At 36.9% G+C, this 22,172-nt stretch overlaps 4 protein-coding genes across 6 annotated transcripts; 3 read left to right on the top strand and 1 right to left on the bottom strand.

Annotated features, from left to right (window-relative positions):
* The first annotated feature begins 519 nt into the window (after positions 1 to 519).
* LOC121257003 (PXMP2/4 family protein 4) lies at positions 520 to 9,612 on the top strand. Its single transcript, XM_041157852.1, has 4 exons — positions 520 to 981; positions 7,921 to 8,149; positions 8,851 to 8,975; positions 9,120 to 9,612. The coding sequence occupies exons 1-4, from the start codon at positions 646 to 648 to the stop codon at positions 9,219 to 9,221; spliced, it is 792 nt and encodes a 263-aa protein (XP_041013786.1). The 5' UTR covers positions 520 to 645; the 3' UTR covers positions 9,222 to 9,612.
* A 1,118-nt stretch (positions 9,613 to 10,730) lies between these two features.
* Positions 10,731 to 12,671, bottom strand: LOC121257002. 2 transcript variants are annotated; one of them, XM_041157849.1, is made up of 2 exons: positions 12,543 to 12,671; positions 10,731 to 12,245 (listed from the first exon to the last, which is right to left on the bottom strand). In XM_041157849.1, exon 2 carries the CDS (start codon positions 12,109 to 12,111, stop codon positions 11,128 to 11,130), a length of 984 nt encoding a protein of 327 aa, XP_041013783.1. In that variant the 5' UTR covers positions 12,112 to 12,245; positions 12,543 to 12,671; the 3' UTR covers positions 10,731 to 11,127. The 2 variants fall into 2 exon arrangements, with proteins under 2 accessions (XP_041013783.1, XP_041013784.1); XM_041157850.1 differs by lacking the exon at positions 12,543 to 12,671 and adding an exon at positions 12,402 to 12,533.
* A 1,364-nt stretch (positions 12,672 to 14,035) lies between these two features.
* On the top strand, positions 14,036 to 17,230 carry LOC121257005 (FAD-linked sulfhydryl oxidase ERV1). The gene is made up of 6 exons (XM_041157854.1): positions 14,036 to 14,321; positions 15,063 to 15,140; positions 15,598 to 15,645; positions 15,965 to 16,029; positions 16,344 to 16,421; positions 16,913 to 17,230. The coding sequence occupies exons 1-6, from the start codon at positions 14,112 to 14,114 to the stop codon at positions 17,040 to 17,042; spliced, it is 609 nt and encodes a 202-aa protein (XP_041013788.1). The 5' UTR covers positions 14,036 to 14,111; the 3' UTR covers positions 17,043 to 17,230.
* Positions 17,231 to 19,246: 2,016 nt separating this feature from the next.
* On the top strand, positions 19,247 to 21,987 carry LOC121256998 (protein TRIGALACTOSYLDIACYLGLYCEROL 2, chloroplastic-like). 2 transcript variants are annotated; one of them, XM_041157842.1, is made up of 6 exons: positions 19,247 to 19,489; positions 19,786 to 20,401; positions 20,532 to 20,861; positions 21,079 to 21,194; positions 21,337 to 21,427; positions 21,543 to 21,987. In XM_041157842.1, exons 2-6 carry the CDS (start codon positions 19,883 to 19,885, stop codon positions 21,633 to 21,635), a joined length of 1,149 nt encoding a protein of 382 aa, XP_041013776.1. In that variant the 5' UTR covers positions 19,247 to 19,489; positions 19,786 to 19,882; the 3' UTR covers positions 21,636 to 21,987. The 2 variants fall into 2 exon arrangements, with proteins under 2 accessions (XP_041013776.1, XP_041013777.1); XM_041157843.1 differs by lacking the exon at positions 19,247 to 19,489 and having other exon boundaries at positions 19,663 to 20,401.
* The last annotated feature ends 185 nt before the right edge of the window (positions 21,988 to 22,172 follow it).

The raw sequence follows: 22,172 nt of genomic DNA, 5'->3' as shown, positions 1-22,172 counted from the left end.
AAGTTTCAATGAAAGGCCACATATTTTATTTTGATAAGTGATAGACTTATAATCTATTCATAATTTATAAATAATTTTAAATATAATAATATTTTTTATTAAATTTAAACCCATCAAATTGTAAAAGTCAAAATAAAAGTTAAATTAATATTATTTTTTTACATAATTCTAAACAAGTTGTTATGTATCAGTCTATCATCTCTCTTTTATTTTACTGATCAAAGTTTTGAGTTATTACAACAAATGATACCATACGAGAATAAAAGTAAAAAATAATAATTTATATAATTTTTAAATATATAAATCTCGCTTATATATTTTATAAGAAAGTAAATTTTACTTTAAAAGGATGTAAAAAATTATGTTTTTTCATAAGGTGTGCCTTTTACTTTTATTTTTGTTTTAGAAAAACCACCATATTTGGATGGCGGTAATGAAGCGAGTACAAGATGCAATCGATAATCGAGGAAAAGCACGTTACAAAAAGCCAAATTTCCCACCAACCCTTACATTATGTATGTATGTAAACAGCTCACACCCGTCGCCCATAAACCCAAAACCCTTTCAAGTCTCTCTCCCAAAACCTTCGGTGCCGGCTTCCTATATATTTCAAAGCTCCCCCATTTCGAGAGATACCCGACCAAAATGATCGCATTTCTCCGGAGAAACGCCGGCATTCCACGCCTGTTACAGAACCACCCCATCACCCACCTCGTTGACCCCACTCGAGCTCCCGTTACGAGGACTTCTGCGTTGCGGTCCAGAGCTTATTTCCGATTTCCCGATTTCCTCAGGAAAACCCGAGAATATGACTTCTTCCCGTCTTCCTTCTCGTATCCTTTCTCTTCTTCTTCTTCGTCGTCCTCGGTCTCGAAGACTGGATTCGTGATTTGGTATTTGGGGATGGTGAAGTCCAGGCCGGTCTTAACGAAGAGTATCACCTCAGCGCTCATTTACACCGCAGCTGACCTGACCTCTCAGGTAATCACGGAAAGACTCTAGGTCCCTTCTATATTTACTTTGCTTTTTTTCTTTCTTGGAACCTTGCTTTCTATATAGTCTATGTTTGGTCGTCGAGAAAATGGAAGGAGATCGAAAGAAAGTGCTGGAAAATTTTCTTTCTTAAAAAAATATTAAAAGAAATGAAATTGATGCGGACAACTGGTTGCTCAATATTAGAAAAGGCCGAAAATGTTATGATCATGAGAGTTAAAGGTTTAATCAAATTAATATCCAACAGTTGTAGGACTTTTAGATCAATAGTTGGGTTTTGAACAATTAGTATCTAGAGCCGACGATCTATGGAGGACAAAATATTTTTTGAGCAACAACAAGAAGCCTTACAGCAGCGGGTGGACTCTAATGGAAAGAGTCTTCAGGAGCTTAATAACTGCTTGGATGAGTTGAGAGATATGATGATTAACTGGTTGGTAAAACAGAACAATATTCCTAATCGAAATACTATGATCGAAAAATTAGTGAAACAAAAATCAGCAAGTTGTTTGAGAGGTAAAGTAAATTGCGTAGTTTGTGAAGAAGAAGAGGAGCCTTACACCACAAACCTCCATGTTCTCCAGCTTGGTGAAAATGCAGAAAAATCTGTAGTTATTAAAGAGATTCCAAATCTTGATGTTGAGATCTTAGAGAGTGAAGATGAGAACGATACTGAAAACAAGGAAGAGGAGGATGATATCGTCATCAAATCCAGTGATTCGAACGTTTATGGAGGTCTCAAGGGTAGTGCTGTTGGGACTTTGTTCAATGGGGTGAACTACGACAGGGGGTCGAAGTCGAGGTGGTTCGTGTTCGAAGATTGTGTACTCTTGTACTACAAGACTCACAACCCAAACAATATTTTGATGAGCTTTGCAAGAGAGCAAGGTGGTACGGTAAGTAGAGATGACTTTATGAGAAATTTCGAAGTAAACAAACAAAGAAAGTTGAGTGTGTGAAATTTTTACCCAAATATGGCTCTAGCAACTTGAAGGGATTTTTTGATCAGAAGCAGAGGAAAGTAATGGCACCCTAACGATTTGCTAAAATTCCACTTAAGCGTATTTTGGAGCCCTTTGGTAGAGGAAGAAGAAGCTTTACAACAAGTTCTTCTGGTAAGGGCTGGTTGGTTGCGGAAGATACCCTTCTGGATGGAACTCAGGGCTATAAAGGTGGCGGGGGATCTTCTGGTGTTGTCGTGCTCTTCCTCTTCTGTGTTGGGGGAAAAGGTCGTTGAAGTCCCTAGTGGAGTTAGTGGCAGTGACGAAACTATTGGTTGTGTAGAATTGGGGAAAAAGAAGGTTGTGAGAGCATCCCCATTGGCTTGGACAAATCCATATTCAAAATTTAGCCAATATCACACTTTTTTACATTTGCTTATTCCATTTAAATTCAATCCCTACATTGGATTATCCATTCACTCTTTATATAATAAAATATTATTAATTTAATAATTTTTTTATTTAATTTATTTTTATCACATTTTGTAGCTCTACCAATTAAATGTTAATAATAATTATATTCTAATTAAATTAATATTAAAAAAAATCATATTTTCAAAAGTCATTTAATGCTAATAACAAAAAATATTTGATTAAACTCATCTAAAACTCTATCTAAATTTCTTAATTACAAACCAAATGGTATTTTTGCTTGGAGCGAGAAACTAATATTTTAATGTTTGCTTGGAGTGAGAAATTAGTATTTTAATATTTGGTGAATCAATTGTAGTTCTCCAATTTTGGCCAACTACTGTAGCAAAAATTTAAATTATTTTAGATTTGCCCAATTCAATGTGTGATGTTTTTGACTTCAATTATGCAAATTTTAGCCAACCTTCTCATTTTGCCAAGCCAATGAGGATGCTCTGAAGAGGGAGAGGAGGGTGCTTACCAATGCCCATTCCGTGATTTGGCAAGGAGTATATCACCAATAGGAATTAGGGATCTACATGCATTGGATCAATCAATATGTGCAATAGGCCTTTTATGGACTGTAACAGATTTCATTGCAAAGTGGCTTATCCAAGATGCTGTGACTGTTGTGGGTTACTGGGTTGGGGGAGACACCATTTCTGTTACAAGTGGCGTTGTTTCACAATTAGAGACCCTATCCTATGTTCATGGTTCTGCTGAGCTCTTTGGTATACAGATAGATGTTGCTATGAACTCTGGAAATTTTGATGGGCTTGCTTGTATAGTTAATGGAAATTGGGTGGGCATTGTATTTCAATCCCCTAAACAGAAGGTGGAGAATCTTGATTTGTGGACAATAATGGGGGCAACTCTGATGGCGGTGAAGAGTAAGATCAATGATGAGTTGCAGGTGATGGCTGGGTGGGATATTAACTCTGTTGATCCTTGCACAGGGAACATGATCGCTTGTTATATCGAAGGTTTCGTTATTTACCTTGAGATGACCAATATGGGCTTATCAGGGACGCTTTCACCCAGTGCTGGGAACTTGAGTCGTCTTCGAGCAATGGTAATGAGGAAAAATCAGTTATCTGGTCCCATCCCACCCGACAAAGGAAAGCTTTTAGAGTTGCAGACTCTTGACCTCTCGGGTAACCAGCTTGATGGAGAAATTCCAGACGCTTTGGGGTCCCTAATTCATCTAAGTAGAAATAATTTATCAGGCTAGATTCCCAAAGCTGTCCTTAATCTCACAGGTCTTTCTTACTTGGATTTATCATTTAATAATTTGAGAGGTCCCACTCCAAAAATACTGGTGAAAGTCTACAATATTGTAGGGAATAACTTTCGTTGCACTTCTTCACCAACACAAGTTTGGAGGGGTGCTTCAAAACCGATAAATAATACAGGTTTATTTAAGGAAATCAGGGGTCATCATCAGTGGGTGCTTCTAGTGGATGTTAGCATCAATTGTGCAATTGTGGTCTCTGTGATGCTGCTGGTTTGTTGTGTGCATGGGAATTTCTCTCGGCTTCTCTTTACACCTTATGTGCAAAAAGATTATGAATTTGAAATTGCCAATGATGGAACCGTTCCTTTCCGTCCATATGTTGAAGTACTTTGCAACTATGTTATACAATATGCTTTGGCTCTGATGCCAAGACTTGAAGTTGTCAAAACCCTTGATGTTTATAAATGAGCTGGCCAGCAAGCAATCAGCTTGAGTTCTACGAAGTTTGGAGAGGATGGGAACTTGCTAAAAATTTCCAGTTCCTGTCTTAGAGAGCCTTTACTATCGTTTCTTACAACTATGGAAGAGTACATAAGAGAGCATCCTTGGTGTTTCACTTCTTTTATTTTGCTCTTGATCTTATTGTTCTGTTTTACAAGTGAGACAGTGGCCAATGCTTTCATGCTATCTGGTGAGCTAGGAGAATAGTTTTGAGATGCTATGGAGGCTTCAAGCCCTTTACCCACACCTTGTGGGTAAGGCGCTTTGAAGGGAGGGAGTTTGTTAGGGATCTAGCAGCAATTGTGAAACTTAGAAGTGAAGATGAAGATTAAGAATAGTAAAGTGAATTTTGGAGATGGGTTTTACGAACTGATATGAAGAATGAAGTATTGAAAGGGGAACAACATCGCTGCTAGATAGCACAAAGTGCAGTGTTCAAGAAATAAAATAGAGCAATTTGAGTTGAAGATTGGGTTGCTTCTTGGTAGTTATACGCATCGTTTCATTTATTAGTTGGGTCTGTAGTTTTAATTGTAACATGCACCGTTTTGAGACTAAAAACATCAAAACGAAGCGTTTAAGTCAGTGTCCTTTACATAACAATCTGTCAGGTCAATTTAACATTTTTCATGAAGTTAGTTACAGGGTAGTGTTTACATATATGAGGAAAACATAAGGAAGAAGGGAGTAATCTGGAATGGGGAAAGTAGAATTCTCTGGAACTTTATAAGGAGGTTGGGAGCCCTTCAAAGCACTCCTGTAGCTATCTAATTTTCTGTGTTCATCTTCAACCTTTTGTCAAACATTGCACAAGCACTTTGTTACTTACACGCAGTCCACCATATCCACTTGAATCCAATTCCTAATTACATTCATTCTACGACAGGTGCATCCATTTCATTACCATCTGCTAATCTTTTTTACATTTTCACTTCTCTTTACATTGAGAACCTTAACAATTAGTATCAGAGCATGGACCACGTCACGGGTTTCAAGTCAAGGAGAGGACGACCTATAGGCTGGATTAAAATGCTTTGGTACTATGTATGGACATAGTATTAAGTTATTGAATGCTGATAGTTGAGTGAGGCCGCCTAAAGGGAAAGGGATACCACCGGATCAATGTCGATAGGGTGGGCCGCCGTGGACATCAGATTCAGAAGCATGGTGTAATATTATGATCCTGAAGGTTAAATGTTTAACCAAATTAATATCTAACAGTTTTATGGCATTTGGATTAATAGTTGAGTCTTTAACAATTGATATCAATTGTTAAGGTTATCAATGTAAAGAGAAGTGAAATTTAAAATGGAATAGCAGATGGTAATGAAATGGATGCAACTGTCGTAGAATGAATGTAATTAGGAATTAGATTCAAGTGGATATGGTGGACTGCGTGTAAGTAACAGAGTACCTGTGTAGTGCTTTGAGGGCCTCCCAACCTCCTTACAAAGTTCTAGAGAATTCTACTTTCCCCATTCCAGATTACTCCCTTCTTCCTTATGTTTTCCTCATATACGTAAACACTTCCCTGTAACTAGCTTCATGAAAAATGCTAAACTGGCTTGATAGATTTGACTTAAACGCTTCGTTTTGTTGTTTTTAGTCTCAAAGCGGTGCGTGTTACAATTAAAACTACAGACCCAACTAATAAATGAGTTGCTGCGTATAACTACCAAGAAGCAACCCAATCTTCAACTCAAATTACTCTGTTTTATTTCTTTGAATGCTGTGCTTTGTGCTATCTAGCAGTGATGTTGTTCCTCTTTCAATACTTCATTCTTCACATTAGTTCGTAGAACCCATCTCCAAAATTCACTTTACTATTCTTAATTTTCATCTTCACTTCTAAGTTTCACAGTTGCTGCTAGATCCCTAACAAAAAATTTTCACTTTTTTCGGTTCTTTCGATATTGTATCCTTATCTGAAATGGCCAGATAATTGCCAGGTTCTGTTCATTGTTTTTCGTTCTACGAAAGCTAACTTGTTCTATGTACACACATACAAATATCCTTCATACAAGATTTCCTTCAGTTGTATGCTCCCCATCCGCCTCCTTATAATTGATCCTTAGCCAAATTTTAGTAAAAAAACATGAAAAGTGAGCTACATCCGGCTCCCAAAATTAACTTTTGATTTTAGGATTGCTACAGTTAGCTCCCATTGCTACGGTTACTATCCAAATTTGGGGAGCAACTGTAGGAAGCCTAAATCATTCTTTCCATTTGTTTTATTCCGAATTTATATATATTTGTTATTCCTACTCTTTCTTCCGAACTAGAAACAACATCATAAAAATCAAATTTTCTTATTTTTGTTAATGTGAGGCTGATATCTTTCAATAATATTAAATAAAGTCATTTTTTTTCTAAACATTTAACTAATTTTTATTAACAAACACACATTTCTATAGTGCTATGTACAATTTCAATTCCCTAATAATTATATATTTCTAGATTTTTTTATTCGGGATTTAATTATTATCTCAATTCCCTACTAATTTTTAAAATTTAACCATTACAAAATATTACCGTTGGAAAAGGCGAATTTTGACAAAAAATTATATTATTCTTAAAAACATATAATTTTGAAAAAATAATTTAAATTTTTGTTTAAAATATTCGCTAGAGTAATAGTTCAAAATATAAGAAAAAGGATAAAATAGTGAGTAGTAAAGATTGTAAAGGGAAGTGAGAGAAAAAAATAATAAAGAAAGAGTAGAGAGATTATTTTAATAGAATAGAGAAAGAATAGGGAGTGAGATGTAAGAGCTTTTGAAAAAATGAGTAAGACTTAGGAAAAGATGATTTTTAGCTAAAATTTAGGTAAAAATTTGCTCATCTAGATACCCCAAGGAGTTGGCCCAAGTGGTGAAGGCCTTGGCCTTGGGGTATCACTCCCTTCAAGGTTCAAGGTTCAACACCTCATGGGTGCAAACAATTCTTTGGGACCACACCCCCTAGTGAAAAGTCAGCGATTTAACTAATTCCGTGTAGAAAATTTTAGAGGGTGCGGTGCACGAAATTAGGATTTACTTTGCAGGCGTGGGTCCGAAGGGCCATGCCTTGGAGAGGTCCTCCGACATAATAAAAAAATAAATAAAAAATAAAAAATTGCACATCTGGATGTGGATGCTCAAGTGAAGTTAGTTTACTAGGTTTTGTTCCCTTCCATCTCTCTCTCTCTCTCTCTCTCTCATACACTCACACACAATCAAAATGTCAGCCATGGCAAAGTGTTGTCTTGAGGGACCTCTTGGCCATTAGCCATGAGCTTAAAGCCCGCCTCTTTTCAGCAGGTCTAATGATAACTTAAGTTTTCCTTGTTGGCTGTTTGTGTTCTCTCTTCTTTTGGAATTGGGGCCTTGTTGAGATGATTTTATCTTTCGATTTAGTCAACTTATGTATACCAAACAATCCACTTTTGTAATTCTAATTCTTGGCATTCTTGTCCTAAAAAAAAAAAAAAAAAGAGAGAACTTGGCATTCTTTCTTCTGTTGCACTTAACTAACAATACCTTACTTCCAATAAGAAAAACCTCACTCCATCGCATTGCATTCAATGGAAATTAGATGTTGAAGGTTGACTATTAACTATACTTTGTTCGCAAAATAAAGTATTATCTGCTTTTGTCTGAATTGGTGAGTACCTTGTATGTATTTGTGGCAGGCCTATTTTATGTGTGGGTGTGTGTGTCTATTATGTGAAGTTAAGTGCTTTTGAGGAGTTAGTTAACCGTCGTATGCTTATATGTTGTTTTCTGTAAACTATTTCTTCAGACTATTGCACTGCCATCTACAGAAACTTTTGACTTTTTAAGGACATTACGCATGGCTGGATATGGGATGCTAATTTTAGGACCATCGCTGCACTTTTGGTTCAACTTCATGGCAAAGCTCTTTCCAAAGCAGGATCTATTCTCTACATTGAAGAAAATGGCCATGGGGCAGGCACTATATGGACCTGCAATGACTGTGGTTTTCTTCTCTGTGAATGCATGTTTACAAGGTATGCACGATAAATCCATTTTTATGGTGACTATTGGTTTTAATATTTATTTCTGTACTTTCTCATGAATTCTGTGGTAGTTACCTGAGTTTGGAAAATGGAGGTGAGAGGTTGATCTTTTGTCTAAGGACTAGAAACATTGGATGATACAATGTAATTTTGTAATATACATATTCAAATTATGATATATGTTCTGAAGCTATAAGATTGGAGCAGGCAACTAGACAAGCCAAGGAGTTGAATGTAAATAATTTTCTTTGAAGTGCTGATGTGAAAAAATGATTGGGGATTGTATACTCTATTATGGTCCATATAGTTTATTTGAACTTAAACATTGTGAAATATGAAATGGATTAGTGACATCCTTTTAAAGGAATCTTGAATGCATAAACTTTTCTAATTTTGAGTGATTCGACTAGTCTATCTAAATAGTCAACCTAATTTCGATGTAGTTTTAGTATAGGTGAGACTTGATTAGAGGAAGTTATGGTGGGTTTTGATGTTTGGGCTTAAGTACTGTTTTGTTTTTAGTTGTTTGGGTTAAGCTTTTGGGAGTGGAATGTCTCCTGTTTGTTCTGAAATGTCTGCATATAAGTTTTGGTCCATAACGAGAATTATTCTCAACCGATAAAGATAAAAGATCCAACCTTTTTTGGAATAAGAGATGATATTGCGCTCACATAATCATGATGGCCAAACAGGTGAAAACATTACAGAGATTGTTGCCCGATTAAAGCGAGACTTGCTCCCTACAATGCTCAATGGTGCCATGTATTGGCCCGTATGTGACTTTATCACATTCAGGTTCATGCCTGTCCATTTACAAGTACGTGCTCTTTTTCCCCTCCCTTTCGTTTGTAGGTCTGTATGTGTGAAGAAAGTTCAGGATTTTCAGACCACACACCTCACATACTGAGAAAATCTGGTTATTAACTTGTGAATGTGGTACTTGGGGTTTTAATTTTGACAGCCATTGGTGAGCAATTCGTTTTCATATTTGTGGACCATTTACATGACCTATATGGCAAGCCTAGAGAAAGCAAGCACAACTACTGGCAGATTTACTCAATAGTGTCAATTCTGTTTACCGATCCGAAGAAAGACAGATTTCTTTTGACTGCACAGCCTATAGCTGGAAGTAGCATGATATCGTAGAAACCAAAGCATCAGGTGCCTTTGCGGGATTCAAATGTGATGTCCACAGCCGAACCATGGTTGAAGCATATGAACCCGCTCCACTTATAGTTTAAATTGAGTGTAAGCCATGCTTGGTTCACGCTTTTGTGGGAGATTTATATCTCTTTCTAGAGGGTTCGTGTAGTTTATATTCTTTAACTGACTTAAAAGGCTCGTGTAAAGCTGTGTTAATGTGGTTGGACAAATTATTTACTGAGATTATAAGACTGTTAGGACCGGATCTTCCTCGATTACAGTTGAAATAGATGGTCGTATTATTACTGAAATTGTTGACTTATTGAAGTCTTGCCGTTGAAAGTGACTTTCTTGTTTGTTTTCTTAAAAATCCTAAACGTCTAGGGGTGCGATCCATCAATACGGAGGTCGGAGAGCATCATTAGTCGTTACTTGATACGATATTGGCCATTCAGTATCACCAATATATACTGGCTACCATCAGAGTCTGCCATGACGAAAGAAAGAAGTAGAAATTATGAGATGGACTCGAACCTCATAAATTACTTCATAAATTATAAAACGGGCCGTCTGTATTTCTTTTCTCGGTGCTGTATGTGCACACGGGACGTGATGGAAGCTAGGATGCACCCAGGAGCGGAAACAGTTTTACATGAGAAATAGCCTCTGGATGCTGCATTATACCAATCATATTAAGAGTTGGATTGTTTAATTAATAAATATTATAACACACACACACACGCGTGGTGCATGAGCACATGAAAGAGTAAGAAGAAAGGATAAAGGCTAAGCTGCTGTATTAAGTCAATGCAACGAAGCTGCTGCACAAGCATCATGCTATTCCACAAACACTACTCTGTCGTGAAATATGCTGATACATATGAGACGGCTGCTCAATTTTTTGCCAGACAAGGAGGAATGAGGATGAGTTAGCGAATAAAGTTCATACAAAATGTTGTGTTACGCTTTTGAAGTTACAAGAATGCACCGAACGATGCAAACTTTGTCAGAAAGAGGTAAGCACATGAATATCTCTGAATTTATAGTTTCTTCAGGTTTTTCTTTCTGGTTTCTGAAAAGACAGAAAAACAGAGAAATATGCAAGTTTAAGCGTCTGTGATAAAAGCTCATTCCACAGTCGGTTAAATATTCAGTCACACCTACTGCAAGTCTTAAATATATCTTTGATTAAGTACATTAGATAAGTGGTCGACCTTCCTGGAACTGTTATGGAGACTTATACTAAGCTGCATTACCAAATGGGCAACTACAACCTGTAGAAATGTAACTCACCAGGGTCACGAAGAGAAGACACATCTGCATAAGGGACGAATGATAATATCCTGGTCAAATAATGTCAGTAAAGAGCAGATTCCCGATCAAGTGAGGTAAAAATTGTAACAGGCAATTGAAATAACAATGATCATTCTGAACAAAATGATGCTTTATTAAATGCCTAACTCAGTACATCGAAGAAGAGAAACAAAAGGAGATATCTATTGGAAAATGGGGTTACACTCTTCAACCGCTGAGGTTCTTAATTGTATCTAGAAGTCTACATTTCATTGTATAAACAACTCCCTCTCCCCAACAATCATCAATGCCTATATCTAAATGTTAACTAATCAAGTCGATCCAAAACTTCAAAAAATCTTCTTACTCCCTTTCGCAGTGCTTGTGGAATTCCATAACAGGTTAGACCAAAATCATATCAGATTATAATCAATTTCAAAATACTGAAATTTTCGAAGAAGTGTGGACATGAGCTCATGTCTATTTTCCCACCTACAGCTGAATCTCTAATACATAGACTACGAAAGCTCTGTTCATTCTTCAGAAGCATGCAAGCAAATCTTCTCAAGCTGTATTACCCAATCTTCTCCAAGTATTAGAGGATTCAATTCCATAGCAACGCGAAAGTCAGCCATTGAAATGCAACTACCTCTTGACCTGGATAGACCCATGCATGGCTGAATCAATCTCTTTAAATACACATCCAATGCACTGTTCAAAACGTTAGCACAGTCCACTGAGACACTCATATGCTCCATTTCCAACTTCCGCTCCAAATGACTTCTTAAAGATCTTGTATCGGGTAGCTCACTACTGCTCAGGCTGGTCCCTGGATGATAATCATTGGATACAGATATGCGAGAAAGAGATTTACGAGTTCCAGCCAAATTCATCAATATACCAAATGGAGCTGTCACAGGGCTTCTACTTTGAATAACACCCGGGCTTCCTGCCACTTGTTCAACCTCTTCCCCATCTTCAACAGATGCAACTTCAGCTGGGGGTCTGCTATTGAAAGAAACCAATTCGGTTGCACTTTGCTGCTCTTGCACCTTACAAACCAATTCATTGCATGGAACACTTTGGGGTTTCCCGTGTGGGCCCAGAGGACTTGGGCGATCCCTAAACTTGCGATCCCTATTAACCGGAGACCTGCTCTTGCGAGGGGAAGGGGGAAAGGCATCCCCATAAATTGATTGGAGACCATTTCTCTGATACCCGTTTGGAATTTTAACACTAAGGGTACTTCCAACTTTCCTAACACCCTTTGAAGGTGGAAATTTGGCGAGGCAAGCATTCTTGATAATAGCTTGTATAAGCAGGTTGTGAAGAGGGACATTTTCCCTCCCAATAGTCTGAAAGCAGAACTTATCAAACTGACGTTTGCTAACCTTGAAACTAAATAATCGTGTAAGCTGATCAAAGTATCTCTCAGCCCTCTCACGCCCAATTTTTCTCAAAATCAGTGCTTTGAGCTCTAAAGTGTCAACTCGAGAATAGCTTTGATTAGAAGACATCCTTCACCTCTAAATTCCTCAGTCCTAAAACAAAAGTTCTCATAAAAATCTTAAATTCTCCAGCAAAACCCCATGACAAACACACGATCTTTAATTCCAAACCTAAAACCCTAATTCCCCAACCATGTTTCCATCTGCGTATTTAAAAAAAAAAAAAAAAAAGCATCAGAAAACGATTAAAACATATAACTAATTCGAAACATTTTGCGGATTGAACTAAGCTTATATTTACATACTAAACGTTGATTAAAAAATTACCCCAACAATCAATTATAACGTAATTCAAGTACCTGAGAAACAAAGTGAATCGAACAAATTTGGCATATGTACGCAGCAATTTTCAGAACTAAAAGAAACCCATTTAGGAATTCGAAGAGAATAAAAACCCGAAAAGCGAATTGAGAATCGAACTACGATAGAGTGATTCGAACCTGAATTGGGACGAGACCGAGGTTGAATTGGCTGTGGACTTGTATTCAGTCTCTCTCTTCTGTTTTTGAGTTTTTTTCCTGTTCCAATGGGTAAATACTTTATTTCCCGCGGTGATTGATGTTTATTGTTTGGAAAAAGCTCACAACCGGTCGGTTAAGTTCGTCATTTTTACGCCAGCCATTAAGGATTTGCCACGTAAGAGATTTAGCAAACTATACTTTACACTCACGTTCACTGGATTACACTTTTGGATCTATTCTCTCTCCCTACCCCATTCCCGTTGCCTGCAAGCCCCTCTCTCTCTATGAATCCACTAAAAGCTCAACATTCGCTTTCTCTTCTGGTTCAAGGTCCCGAATCCACAGTACCCTTGGAGGTGATTTCTCTCCCTTTGATTACCGTATGTTATTCTTTTGGCTTTCGAAGAAATTTTTGGGATTAAAATTTTCGAATCCACTGGAGTGTGCTGCTTGTCATGTAAAAATGGTTTTGTCGTTTCTCGTACTTTCTTGGCAACCAAAATGTGGTTAATGCTCTCGTAACTTGTAATTATAGACCAGATCTTGTACATGGAACTTGATAGGTATTAATTAAAATTGTAATGTCGGGAATTTACTTTTAAAAAAAAATTAATGTTGGGTTGGTTATGGTTATTCTGAAAAGATTTAAACTTGTGTTTGCAATCGTGAAAGGAAAAAACGTGATAGAGAAGAGGGAGCTTGGGAGTTGCAGAGAAAGGGAAATAAAGAGGGGAGAGGAGAAAGAAAAGGGGAGAGGCAGAGAGACAGTATGTGCTTGAAGAGAGAGAGCATATTTTAGAGAGAGAGAAAGCGATGGGGGAAAGATATCGGAAATCAAATATAAAAGTGTAATCTACTGCATGCAGGTATAAATTTGTGATTGCTGCAATGCTTACGTGGCAAATTCATAGTGGCTGGTGTAAAAATGGTGAACTCACCCGATCGGCTGGTAGCTTCACTCTTGTTGTTTTGTCTGTATATTTTTTATGCTTGGAAATGTAAGTACGGAGAGACCGAAGCCCCCCGCGCGGCGGGGGGTGTTTGGGTGAGAAGAGGGAAAAAAAGGAACCAAACACAAGTCCAAAAACGTGCACTCTCACCTGCATCTTGACTCTTGAGTCTGGATTTTTTTACGTCTTCTAATTAAAAGTTAATTTAGGATATATATTTATACTTTAAAATGCGATTTTTTTTAATATATATATGTATTGTAAAACTGTTACCTGCATCTTGAAATTGGTTGGCGTAAAGTTAACTCTTCTTTATTTTTATTTTTACGCCATCCTCTTGGTGATTCACTCATTATAAATATAAGACTACTGTTATATTTATAAAAAAATTACATAAAAATAATTTTATAAATTAATATAACTTCATCTTATCTATTAAATTTATTTTATAATATAAAAAATCACATTAAATTAAGTTAATTTAAAGGATTATTTTGTGCAATCTATTTGTGACCGAGTATTTTCCTAAATATAAATATCATGCGAAAGTTTCAAACCTTCCATCTGCTGCTCTGTTTCCCCCTCTCTGTCCTCGAGAATGTCTGATAATCCATTGCAGGCTCTCATCCAAACCTTTGAGAAAGTCTCCAACTCCATTCAAACCCATCTCTCCAATCTGAAAGGTCAGCCTCACAACCCATCGCCCACAAGTAAAAAGGCCCTCTTGTCTTTCTCTTCCTCATCCAAAGTAAACCCATCAAGCATCGACGTGGCTTCCCGTCTCCAACCCGAAGACACTATCAACAAGGTCTCCGTTTGTACTTCCTCATCCACTACGCCGACTCAATCTCTTTGTTTCTGAAATTGTATTCGGAACTATTTTTCGCTTCTTACTTAGTTATTTGCTCCACACGTCATGGACCTGAAGCTCAGTACCTGTTTGACAAAAGTTCCGACAGGACAATTCGCTGTAATATTTATATGTTATTTCATGCGGGTGGGAAGAAAGGAATAAAACAGATGGTTTTGTGTGGCAAAGGTTTTGGAAGGAAACAAAGTTACCATACCGATGATTATGTGGTGATATACATAATATTCTATATTTAGCAGATTGTGTGTAACGGCTACTTGATGAACGAATATGCCCATTTTCCTTTTCTGGTTTGGAGACAGCGGCCACTTGACAGCTGCTCGTGGATTTCCTTTTGTGTTTCAATTAAAAGCCATATAAATGGTTTCTGTGCTAATGCCAGTCTGGTGTCAAGTGTTGAATTGTCACATTTAATTCGCATAGAAGAGCATTTTTTTTGTCAGCTGCTTTTTTTGTTTCAGCAATCTAAGTTCTAACGGAGCATAGTTAAATGGTGAGAAAAAAGGGGTTTGCATTTGAGGGTTTTAACTGTGAGTTTCAGTCACCACTATTATGTGAGGTTCTATTTCTATCCAAAATCTTACTAAGAGAGTTATGGGTTTCTCATTCGTATGTTATGTTGTGACTACACATTTCTTGGGATTTTTATAAACTCATTCAATCATAATAAATCTTCAGGGAAATTCTGCTGCACCTGTGACTAAAGAAGAGCTTGGAAGGGCCACTTGGACTTTTCTTCACACCCTTGCTGCTCAGGTGCTCTCATATCCCCTGCTTTGATGATTTTTCATTTCCCTTCCCCTCCCATCCTCCCAGATGGTTATATGCTTGTACTTCCTGAATTATCAGATGATACATGTTTTTCAATTTCGTTACTTATGTTTCTTAAATGTCCTTTATTTTCATTATTGCATGGGTCATATAGCACAGTTGTTGTCTAGCCATTTCATGTGTCTCTATCGATAACAGTTTTAGAGTGACTCTTTCTCTATAGATTTTTTTAAAAAAAAAAAAAAAAAATTATCCCAATAGGCTTCTAAAAGCATTCCTCAATGCAATCCTGTGTTCTTCTGGGCAGTGGTTTCTGCATTTTTTTCTATATTGATGAGAGGTCCATTACAAGAAACCTTTTATCATCTTTCTGTCATTAAAGTAAGTAGCTCTTTGTCATTGAAAGTATGCTGCGTTATTAAAGACCCTTTAATCTTCTCAGTATCCAGACAATCCGACAAGACAACAGAAGAAGGATGTTAAAGAATTGGTATGTTACTCTGAGTTCGTACTTATAACAAATCTATGCTCTTTTAATTTATTTATTAAAATTTATTCTTCAAGAAGCTATTACAATCATGCCAGTGGTTCTCCTTTTCTTCTACTTAAATTATTGTATCGCATGTTTGTGTATATGACCAACCATCAGGAGATGCAAATACAAGGAGTACATTAATCAGTATGATTGATGGAGTAGTATTTGAAACCTTTATACACAACATGGAATGAGAACAGCTGGATGTTACCAAACTAGCAGCTGTCATCACTGACCATTATGAGCTACTAACATGATTGTATTTGTCATGTAGATAGCAATATTATCTCGAATGTACCCTTGCAAGGAATGCGCAGATCACTTTAAAGAAATTTTGAGGTACAATATTTTTTTCTTCATGCCTACATGCTGCTCAAATAGGAAAAAATTTTCATAATACCTGGAAGGAGTCAATCCTTGGCAATTATAGCATTACAGTTTGAATTTTATGAAGAGATTTTGTCTTATATTTGGTATCCTTTGTTTTTTTTTTAAATGCTACACAGTGAGACACACAAACACAAACGTTCCCCTCAAAGGGGATGCTATGTTCATATAATCATTAACATAAACACCAAACATCCTCCAATATGGGGATAAAAATTTTGTATAATTCCTAACTTGTGGGTAAATCTTTGTTACATGTTTGACAGAGCAAATCCTGTACAGGCTGGATCTCATTCTGAGTTCTCTCAATGGCTATGTCATGCACATAATGTTGTTAACAGGAGGTAACTTTTAATTGTTTGTCAAATACAGCCGACTTAGAGTCTTTCTCTGATGCTTATTTTACTCCATATAGAACATTGATTGGTGGCAGTGTAAAATCTAGGGCAAATTTGTTTATTCTTGGAATTCACATGTCTCATTTGAATGAGTTCATCCAAAGGGTTGAAAGCCATCAAAATACATGAAAGAGTCACTAGGATGCCCCGAGTGTGTGCACCTATGTATGTGTGTATCTGTCTACAAACTGGTATGCTGCTTAAATTGGATGACCCAACTAATATCTGAAAGATCGCTGTGGAACTTGCTGACCATTTGACCAGTTCACCTGCTCTGGTCATCTGAAATTCTAGATGTTGTCTGACCTTAGTACCTAAGCCTTTGAAAACCAGAAAATTGAACCACATCGATTTTCTTCCTTTTTTTTTTCTTATTTTTATGAAAGATCTTCTTCCTTGTCATGTTAAATACTAATATGAGAGTGATTGGCTCACAGCCTCGGCAAACTGGCATTCCAGTGTGAGCGAGTTGATGCAAGGTGGGGCAAGCTGGAGTGTGAGCAGCGGGCATGTGATCTACTAGGAGATACAACAGAATTTGGGGAAGGAACATATAGAAAGTTGTAGGTATTGGATGCATTAGAATGCAAATCTTTTTTCAAATGGAAGTTTACCAGTGGCAATCGTTTTTGTTATTGTCGGTGATATAGTCCACCTTGGCTAGGGAGAAAAAAGAGAGATTCAATCGACATGTAACTATTGTGTTGCAAACCGATACAGCTTTCAGGGAAGCAAATCCCTATATTTGGGTGCTACCTTTTGTTTACCATCATTTTGCTATGTTAGCGTGCCAAACATACATGCACGCACACACACACACATACACATACACACACGCATGTATATCATTTTTCTTTAATTAAAAAGGGTAGGAGGGGGCAACTGGAGTTGCCTTCCCTACCTAATAGCACCCTATTCACTGAGACTCGGATTAGAGAGGTCTAAGTGGGGAGCTGTAAGCACTCCCTCAGGTCCACACACACATCATTATGCTCTATTGTGCTACTTTTTCTTTAGTTCTACATTTGGTTCTAGGTTTTTTACCCTTTCTTTTGAGTTATGACAAGTTTTCCTTCCTTTTGCGTAATTTCTTACAAGTAACATGCATCTTAGGTGATTTATCAATTCACTTTTGTATTTGTAATATGAGGAAAGTTTATACACATGACTATCTCAAATTGACTTTTCTGCAAAATTCTTAGGGGCTGGCTCAAGTGGTAAAGGCTTTGGTCTTGGTAGTATGCTCCTTTTAAGTCTAAGGTTTGAATCCTCTTGGGTGCAAGCAATTCTTAGAGGCCATTGGATTGTGGGATTTTTCTTTCAAATTACTTGAGGAGTGCTGGAAAGTCCTTGCCGAGCATCTATACACACCTAGGATTAGTCGGGATGTTGTTACTGGACACCCGTGCCATTAAAAAAAATTTAATTCTATGCAGCGTAAGAAGGTCTGAGCGGGCTTGGGTTCAATCCCATTCCTTCTTTGTTACTACCGCCTTTGCCAACAGGTGAATGGACCGCCAGACTGTCAACCCAAAGGGGTGGATATCGCCCATATCCCTTCCAGAGAGTGGATTTTTACACCGTTTGCCTGCACAACACGCCAAATCAAACCAAAATGGAAATCCAAACCAAAGTCAAAATAAAATTAAAAAACAAAATAAAAAAACCAACCAGAAATCGAAACCAAAGCATTGTTTTTCTTCGAAAAAACTGAAAGAAGGAAATCAGAAAAGATAGATTTCCCATCTTTTTTTATTTTTTATTTTTGGCCTAGTAGATTTCTCCATATCTCAGCAAAGATTCCTTTTAAATAGGCAAATATGCAGTCTCGTCTTTTCTATGTCGTGGCTTTAGACTAATGTCTACAACTATTAATCAAATCAACGAAGTCGTAAAATCGGATAAAATGCATTGAACTGATTAAAAAATCCAGTAATTCAATAATTATCTCTTTCTTTTTCTTTTTCTTTTTCTATTTCTGAATTTGCATGTAAAGTTCCGAACTGGTGAGTTCCACAATATATTTGATACTATCATAATCGTAATAGAACCTTCATTTATCTAAAAACATTGCATTAATGAAAATACAAGGTGATGGAAATTTGAAAAACTAATGATGGATGCTTCATTCAAGAACAAAATGGGCCTCTTAATTTCCATTGCAATGTTCTTCGTCGGGACGGTGTGATTCGAATTTCGGACTTCTGAATCTCTGATGGATCGGATTTGGTTGCAAAATCTGGAGATACTCGGAGTTGAACTTATAACCTACTACAGATGGGCTCAAGCCCAAACAAGAACTATTAGGCTGGCAGATGTGGATCAAGTGCCTCACAAACATAATGCAGTCACGAATATGCCCTCTCAAGCTACAAATACGACCATCTAGACGAAGGGGTACAAGTACAACTAGTTTAATAGGGTTGTGATAGGCTAACTTCCTTATTATTAATTTTTTATTATTTAAGTGTATTTTAAAGCTTTTTATTTTTTTTATGATTTTCTTTTAATATTTTTTTAATATCCTTAATCATTAAAAAAAATTAAAAAAGTATATAATTTTATTAATACTCACTTCCTTAATCATTAAGTAAAATTAAAAATGAAAAAAAAATCAAATACAAAAATAATAGTAAATGGGTAATAATAAGGTAGTAACCCTATCATTATTCTTAGATTGAGATATCCTTTCAATTCATATTATCTCATTTAATTTAATAAACAATTCAATTTTTTTAAATTTTAAAATAAAACTAATATTCTAACAATTGCCATGAAAACCATGCGTCACGGGAGGCAGTTCTCAGATTCCTGGAGTGCTACTGAAGGTAAGTATCAGATATCTAGTTTTTTGGCTTTTCATTGGAGGGGGTACTATATGTTATGTATGCATTTTTCGACTTCACTATGTTCTATTTGGTTAGAGAAAATGTGGAGAAGGAAAAGAACGGAAAGTAAAATGAACTTGATCCTCATCAACTCTGTTAAAATACAAGTGATAACGTTCAGTTGAGGTGAGCCTTTCATATATCGTTCTTTTTCATTTTTTTTTTTAAAGAAAATCAAATTGAAGGAAGTTATTTCATTTATTGGTTATTGATGAACACATTTCATATGACTAAATCATGCATAAGATAAAAGAATTTGCACCATAAGATTCTAAAATTTCACTTTGATTTTATTTCAGTTTTGATGGTAACTAAAGGGAGTTTAAAACCCATCATCGTGGACCATTGGGAGTGAAGTTGTAGCAGCTGTAGTCTGTATACTCATAAAACCCCCTGTTCTGTTCATCTGTTGTTTTTCATAGCCCATCAGTTACCTTTCTAAACGTTGAAGCTCTTGCCGTATTTGATAAATCTATTGGTGCAAAGATTTCACATTTGGTGTCAACTGGTGAGTAAAAGATGGTTGGAAATCCTATGCCCCGAGTTTCAACATGCCCAATAGTATTATCCCCATCACTTGTTACTTTCCCAAGCAATTCTTCAAATTGCTTGCCTCATTTTCCATTGAGATCACGAAGAAAACTTGCCCAGATAAGAGCTGCATCCGCTGATACAGGACATAGCCACCTGCCCTATGATGCAGAAACAAAGAACCCATTTGCCATGGCTTTGGATGTTCCTCGAATTATTTTGAGGCAAACATTGCGGCCATTGAGTGATTTTGGGTTTGGACGGAGGAGCATTTGGGAAGGCGGGGTTGGGCTGTTTCTAGTGTCAGGTGCAGTTCTTTTAGCTCTCAGTTTGTCTTGGGTGAGAGGGTTCCAAATCAGGTCTAAATTCAGGAAATACTTGGCTGTTTTGGAGTTTGCTCAGGCTAGTGGTATGTGCAAGGGAACACCAGTGAGGATTAGAGGGGTGACTGTTGGCAATGTTATCCGCATCAATCTGTCGTTGAAAAGTATTGAGGCAGTTGTTGAGGTGAGTTTGATGCCATAATCTTGTTGTGGATCCTATATTTTGTCCATGTTTTCATCTCATTAACAAAATTCTGTAATGTGATCAAGATATTGCTATGTATCAACTTTAATGTGTCACCTTCTCTTTGTAGGTTGAAGATGAAAAAATAATCATACCTAAAAATTCCATTATTGAGGTGAACCGGTCAGGTCTTCTCATGGAAACTATAATCGACATTACACCTCAAGATCCGATACCAACACCTTCAGTAGGACCTCTTGACCCAAATTGTGTTGAAGAAGGTCTAATTATATGCAATTACCAAAGGATAAAGGGCGATCAAGGGATAAGTTTGGATGCACTGGTAGGGATATTCACTCATCTGGGACATGGAATGGAGAACATTGGTATTGCCAATAGCTATTCACTGGCTGAACAAGCTATCTCTCTTCTTGAAGAGGCAAAGCCATTGCTTACCAAGGTAGTATGTGCTATCCTTATTGGTTTTGTTGCAAGATGGCAATTGAAATAATATTTAGCAAAGCCACCATGCTGAGGCTGGCTAACATTCAATTGGCATTTGTGTGTCAGCGTCGTGTGCATGTATGAGCATGTTCTATGTGACTGTGAAATGAACATTTATAATCAGCATTTAATTGTTATGCACCACATTTAGCTTTGTTGCGGTGATGTTTCAGTTGAAATCCCTAGCTGAAGAAGTTCAACCTCTGCTGGCTGAAGTTATTGATAGTGGTCTGCCACAGGAAGTTGAGAAATTGACCAGAAGCCTTGCGGAAGCCTCTGAGGAATTGAGGTGAATTATCCAAAATTTTCTTTTTCTTGTGTGCATGTAAATATTCATCAAGAGGTGTTACATGGCATGGTTAAAGTTTTAGTAGATTCCAACTAACTTCTAAATATTCATTCATATACATGTTTCTTTATTTATCGTGCAGAAGGGTGCATTCATCCATCATGACCCCTGAAAACACTGAACTGATTCAAAAATCAATTCACACACTGGTTTTTGCCTTGAAGAACATTGAGGTGAGATCCTGATTAGCAAGCTGCCTTGAATCTTCTCTGATTACAAGGCATTAGTGGCCATTTTGATAATTCTTCTCTCTATTTGTTTCTTCTTTATGTCTTCCCACCATTGCAGAAAAAAAGCTCTGATATTCTGAAACTCATGGGCGATGATGCTACAAGACAGAATTTGAAATCACTTATCAAGTCTCTCAGCAGGATATTGTGAAGACAAATGAAAGGGAACGGAACAGGATGTTAAGTTATAATGTTACTTTAGATTGTTGAAAACCCTAGTTCTGTATCATACTGAGGAGAAACTCAAGCTTGGCCTTTTTGGAAATTCTTTTGGTGGCACTGACTCGCATACAAAGTCTTTGACAGGAGAGGTACTTGTTGCATTATGGAGCCTTGGTGGAGATGTGAATTCCCTGCCCTTAACCGAATATAGAATGCCTTGGATTCCTACTGAATTTGCATTCTCAGCATTTAGCTTGAAGGCTCCATTTGTTATAATCGGTTTTCTTGCAACACCGAATTTATTTCATTGATATATTTATGATATGGTGTTTTCTTCTTTATTTATTTACTATGTTTTGAATTCCAAGTTTGCAGAAATAGCTCGGAAAAAAATATGATTGATTCTTTACACGCGGATTGAATGGAATTCCATTTCCTTCTATTAATTTCTTTTGTTTTCTTAAAACAAACTTTTTCTTTAAAGAAGAAAGTTATTGCATTTCACTCTTGGACAATTTTGAATATA

The sequence above is a fragment of the Juglans microcarpa x Juglans regia genome, chromosome 3S, assembly GCF_004785595.1.
Source record: "Juglans microcarpa x Juglans regia isolate MS1-56 chromosome 3S, Jm3101_v1.0, whole genome shotgun sequence".
Lineage (NCBI taxonomy): Eukaryota > Viridiplantae > Streptophyta > Magnoliopsida > Fagales > Juglandaceae > Juglans > Juglans microcarpa x Juglans regia.
This window is presented reverse-complemented; position numbering and strand designations above follow the sequence as displayed.

Coding starts and splice junctions, on each gene's coding strand:
- LOC121257003 (XM_041157852.1), top strand. CDS start 646: ATGATCGCATTTCTCCGGAGAAACGCCGGCATTCCACGCCTGTTACAG. Junction 982..7,920: donor CAGCTGACCTGACCTCTCAG/GTAATCACGGAA, acceptor CTATTTCTTCAG/ACTATTGCACTGCCATCTAC. Junction 8,976..9,119: donor TCATGCCTGTCCATTTACAA/GTACGTGCTCTT, acceptor TAATTTTGACAG/CCATTGGTGAGCAATTCGTT.
- LOC121257002 (XM_041157849.1), bottom strand. CDS start 12,111: ATGTCTTCTAATCAAAGCTATTCTCGAGTTGACACTTTAGAGCTCAAA.
- LOC121257005 (XM_041157854.1), top strand. CDS start 14,112: ATGTCTGATAATCCATTGCAGGCTCTCATCCAAACCTTTGAGAAAGTC. Junction 14,322..15,062: donor CCGAAGACACTATCAACAAG/GTCTCCGTTTGT, acceptor ATAAATCTTCAG/GGAAATTCTGCTGCACCTGT. Junction 16,422..16,912: donor CATAATGTTGTTAACAGGAG/GTAACTTTTAAT, acceptor ATTGGCTCACAG/CCTCGGCAAACTGGCATTCC.
- LOC121256998 (XM_041157842.1), top strand. CDS start 19,883: ATGGTTGGAAATCCTATGCCCCGAGTTTCAACATGCCCAATAGTATTA. Junction 20,402..20,531: donor GTATTGAGGCAGTTGTTGAG/GTGAGTTTGATG, acceptor TTCTCTTTGTAG/GTTGAAGATGAAAAAATAAT. Junction 21,428..21,542: donor TTGCCTTGAAGAACATTGAG/GTGAGATCCTGA, acceptor CCACCATTGCAG/AAAAAAAGCTCTGATATTCT.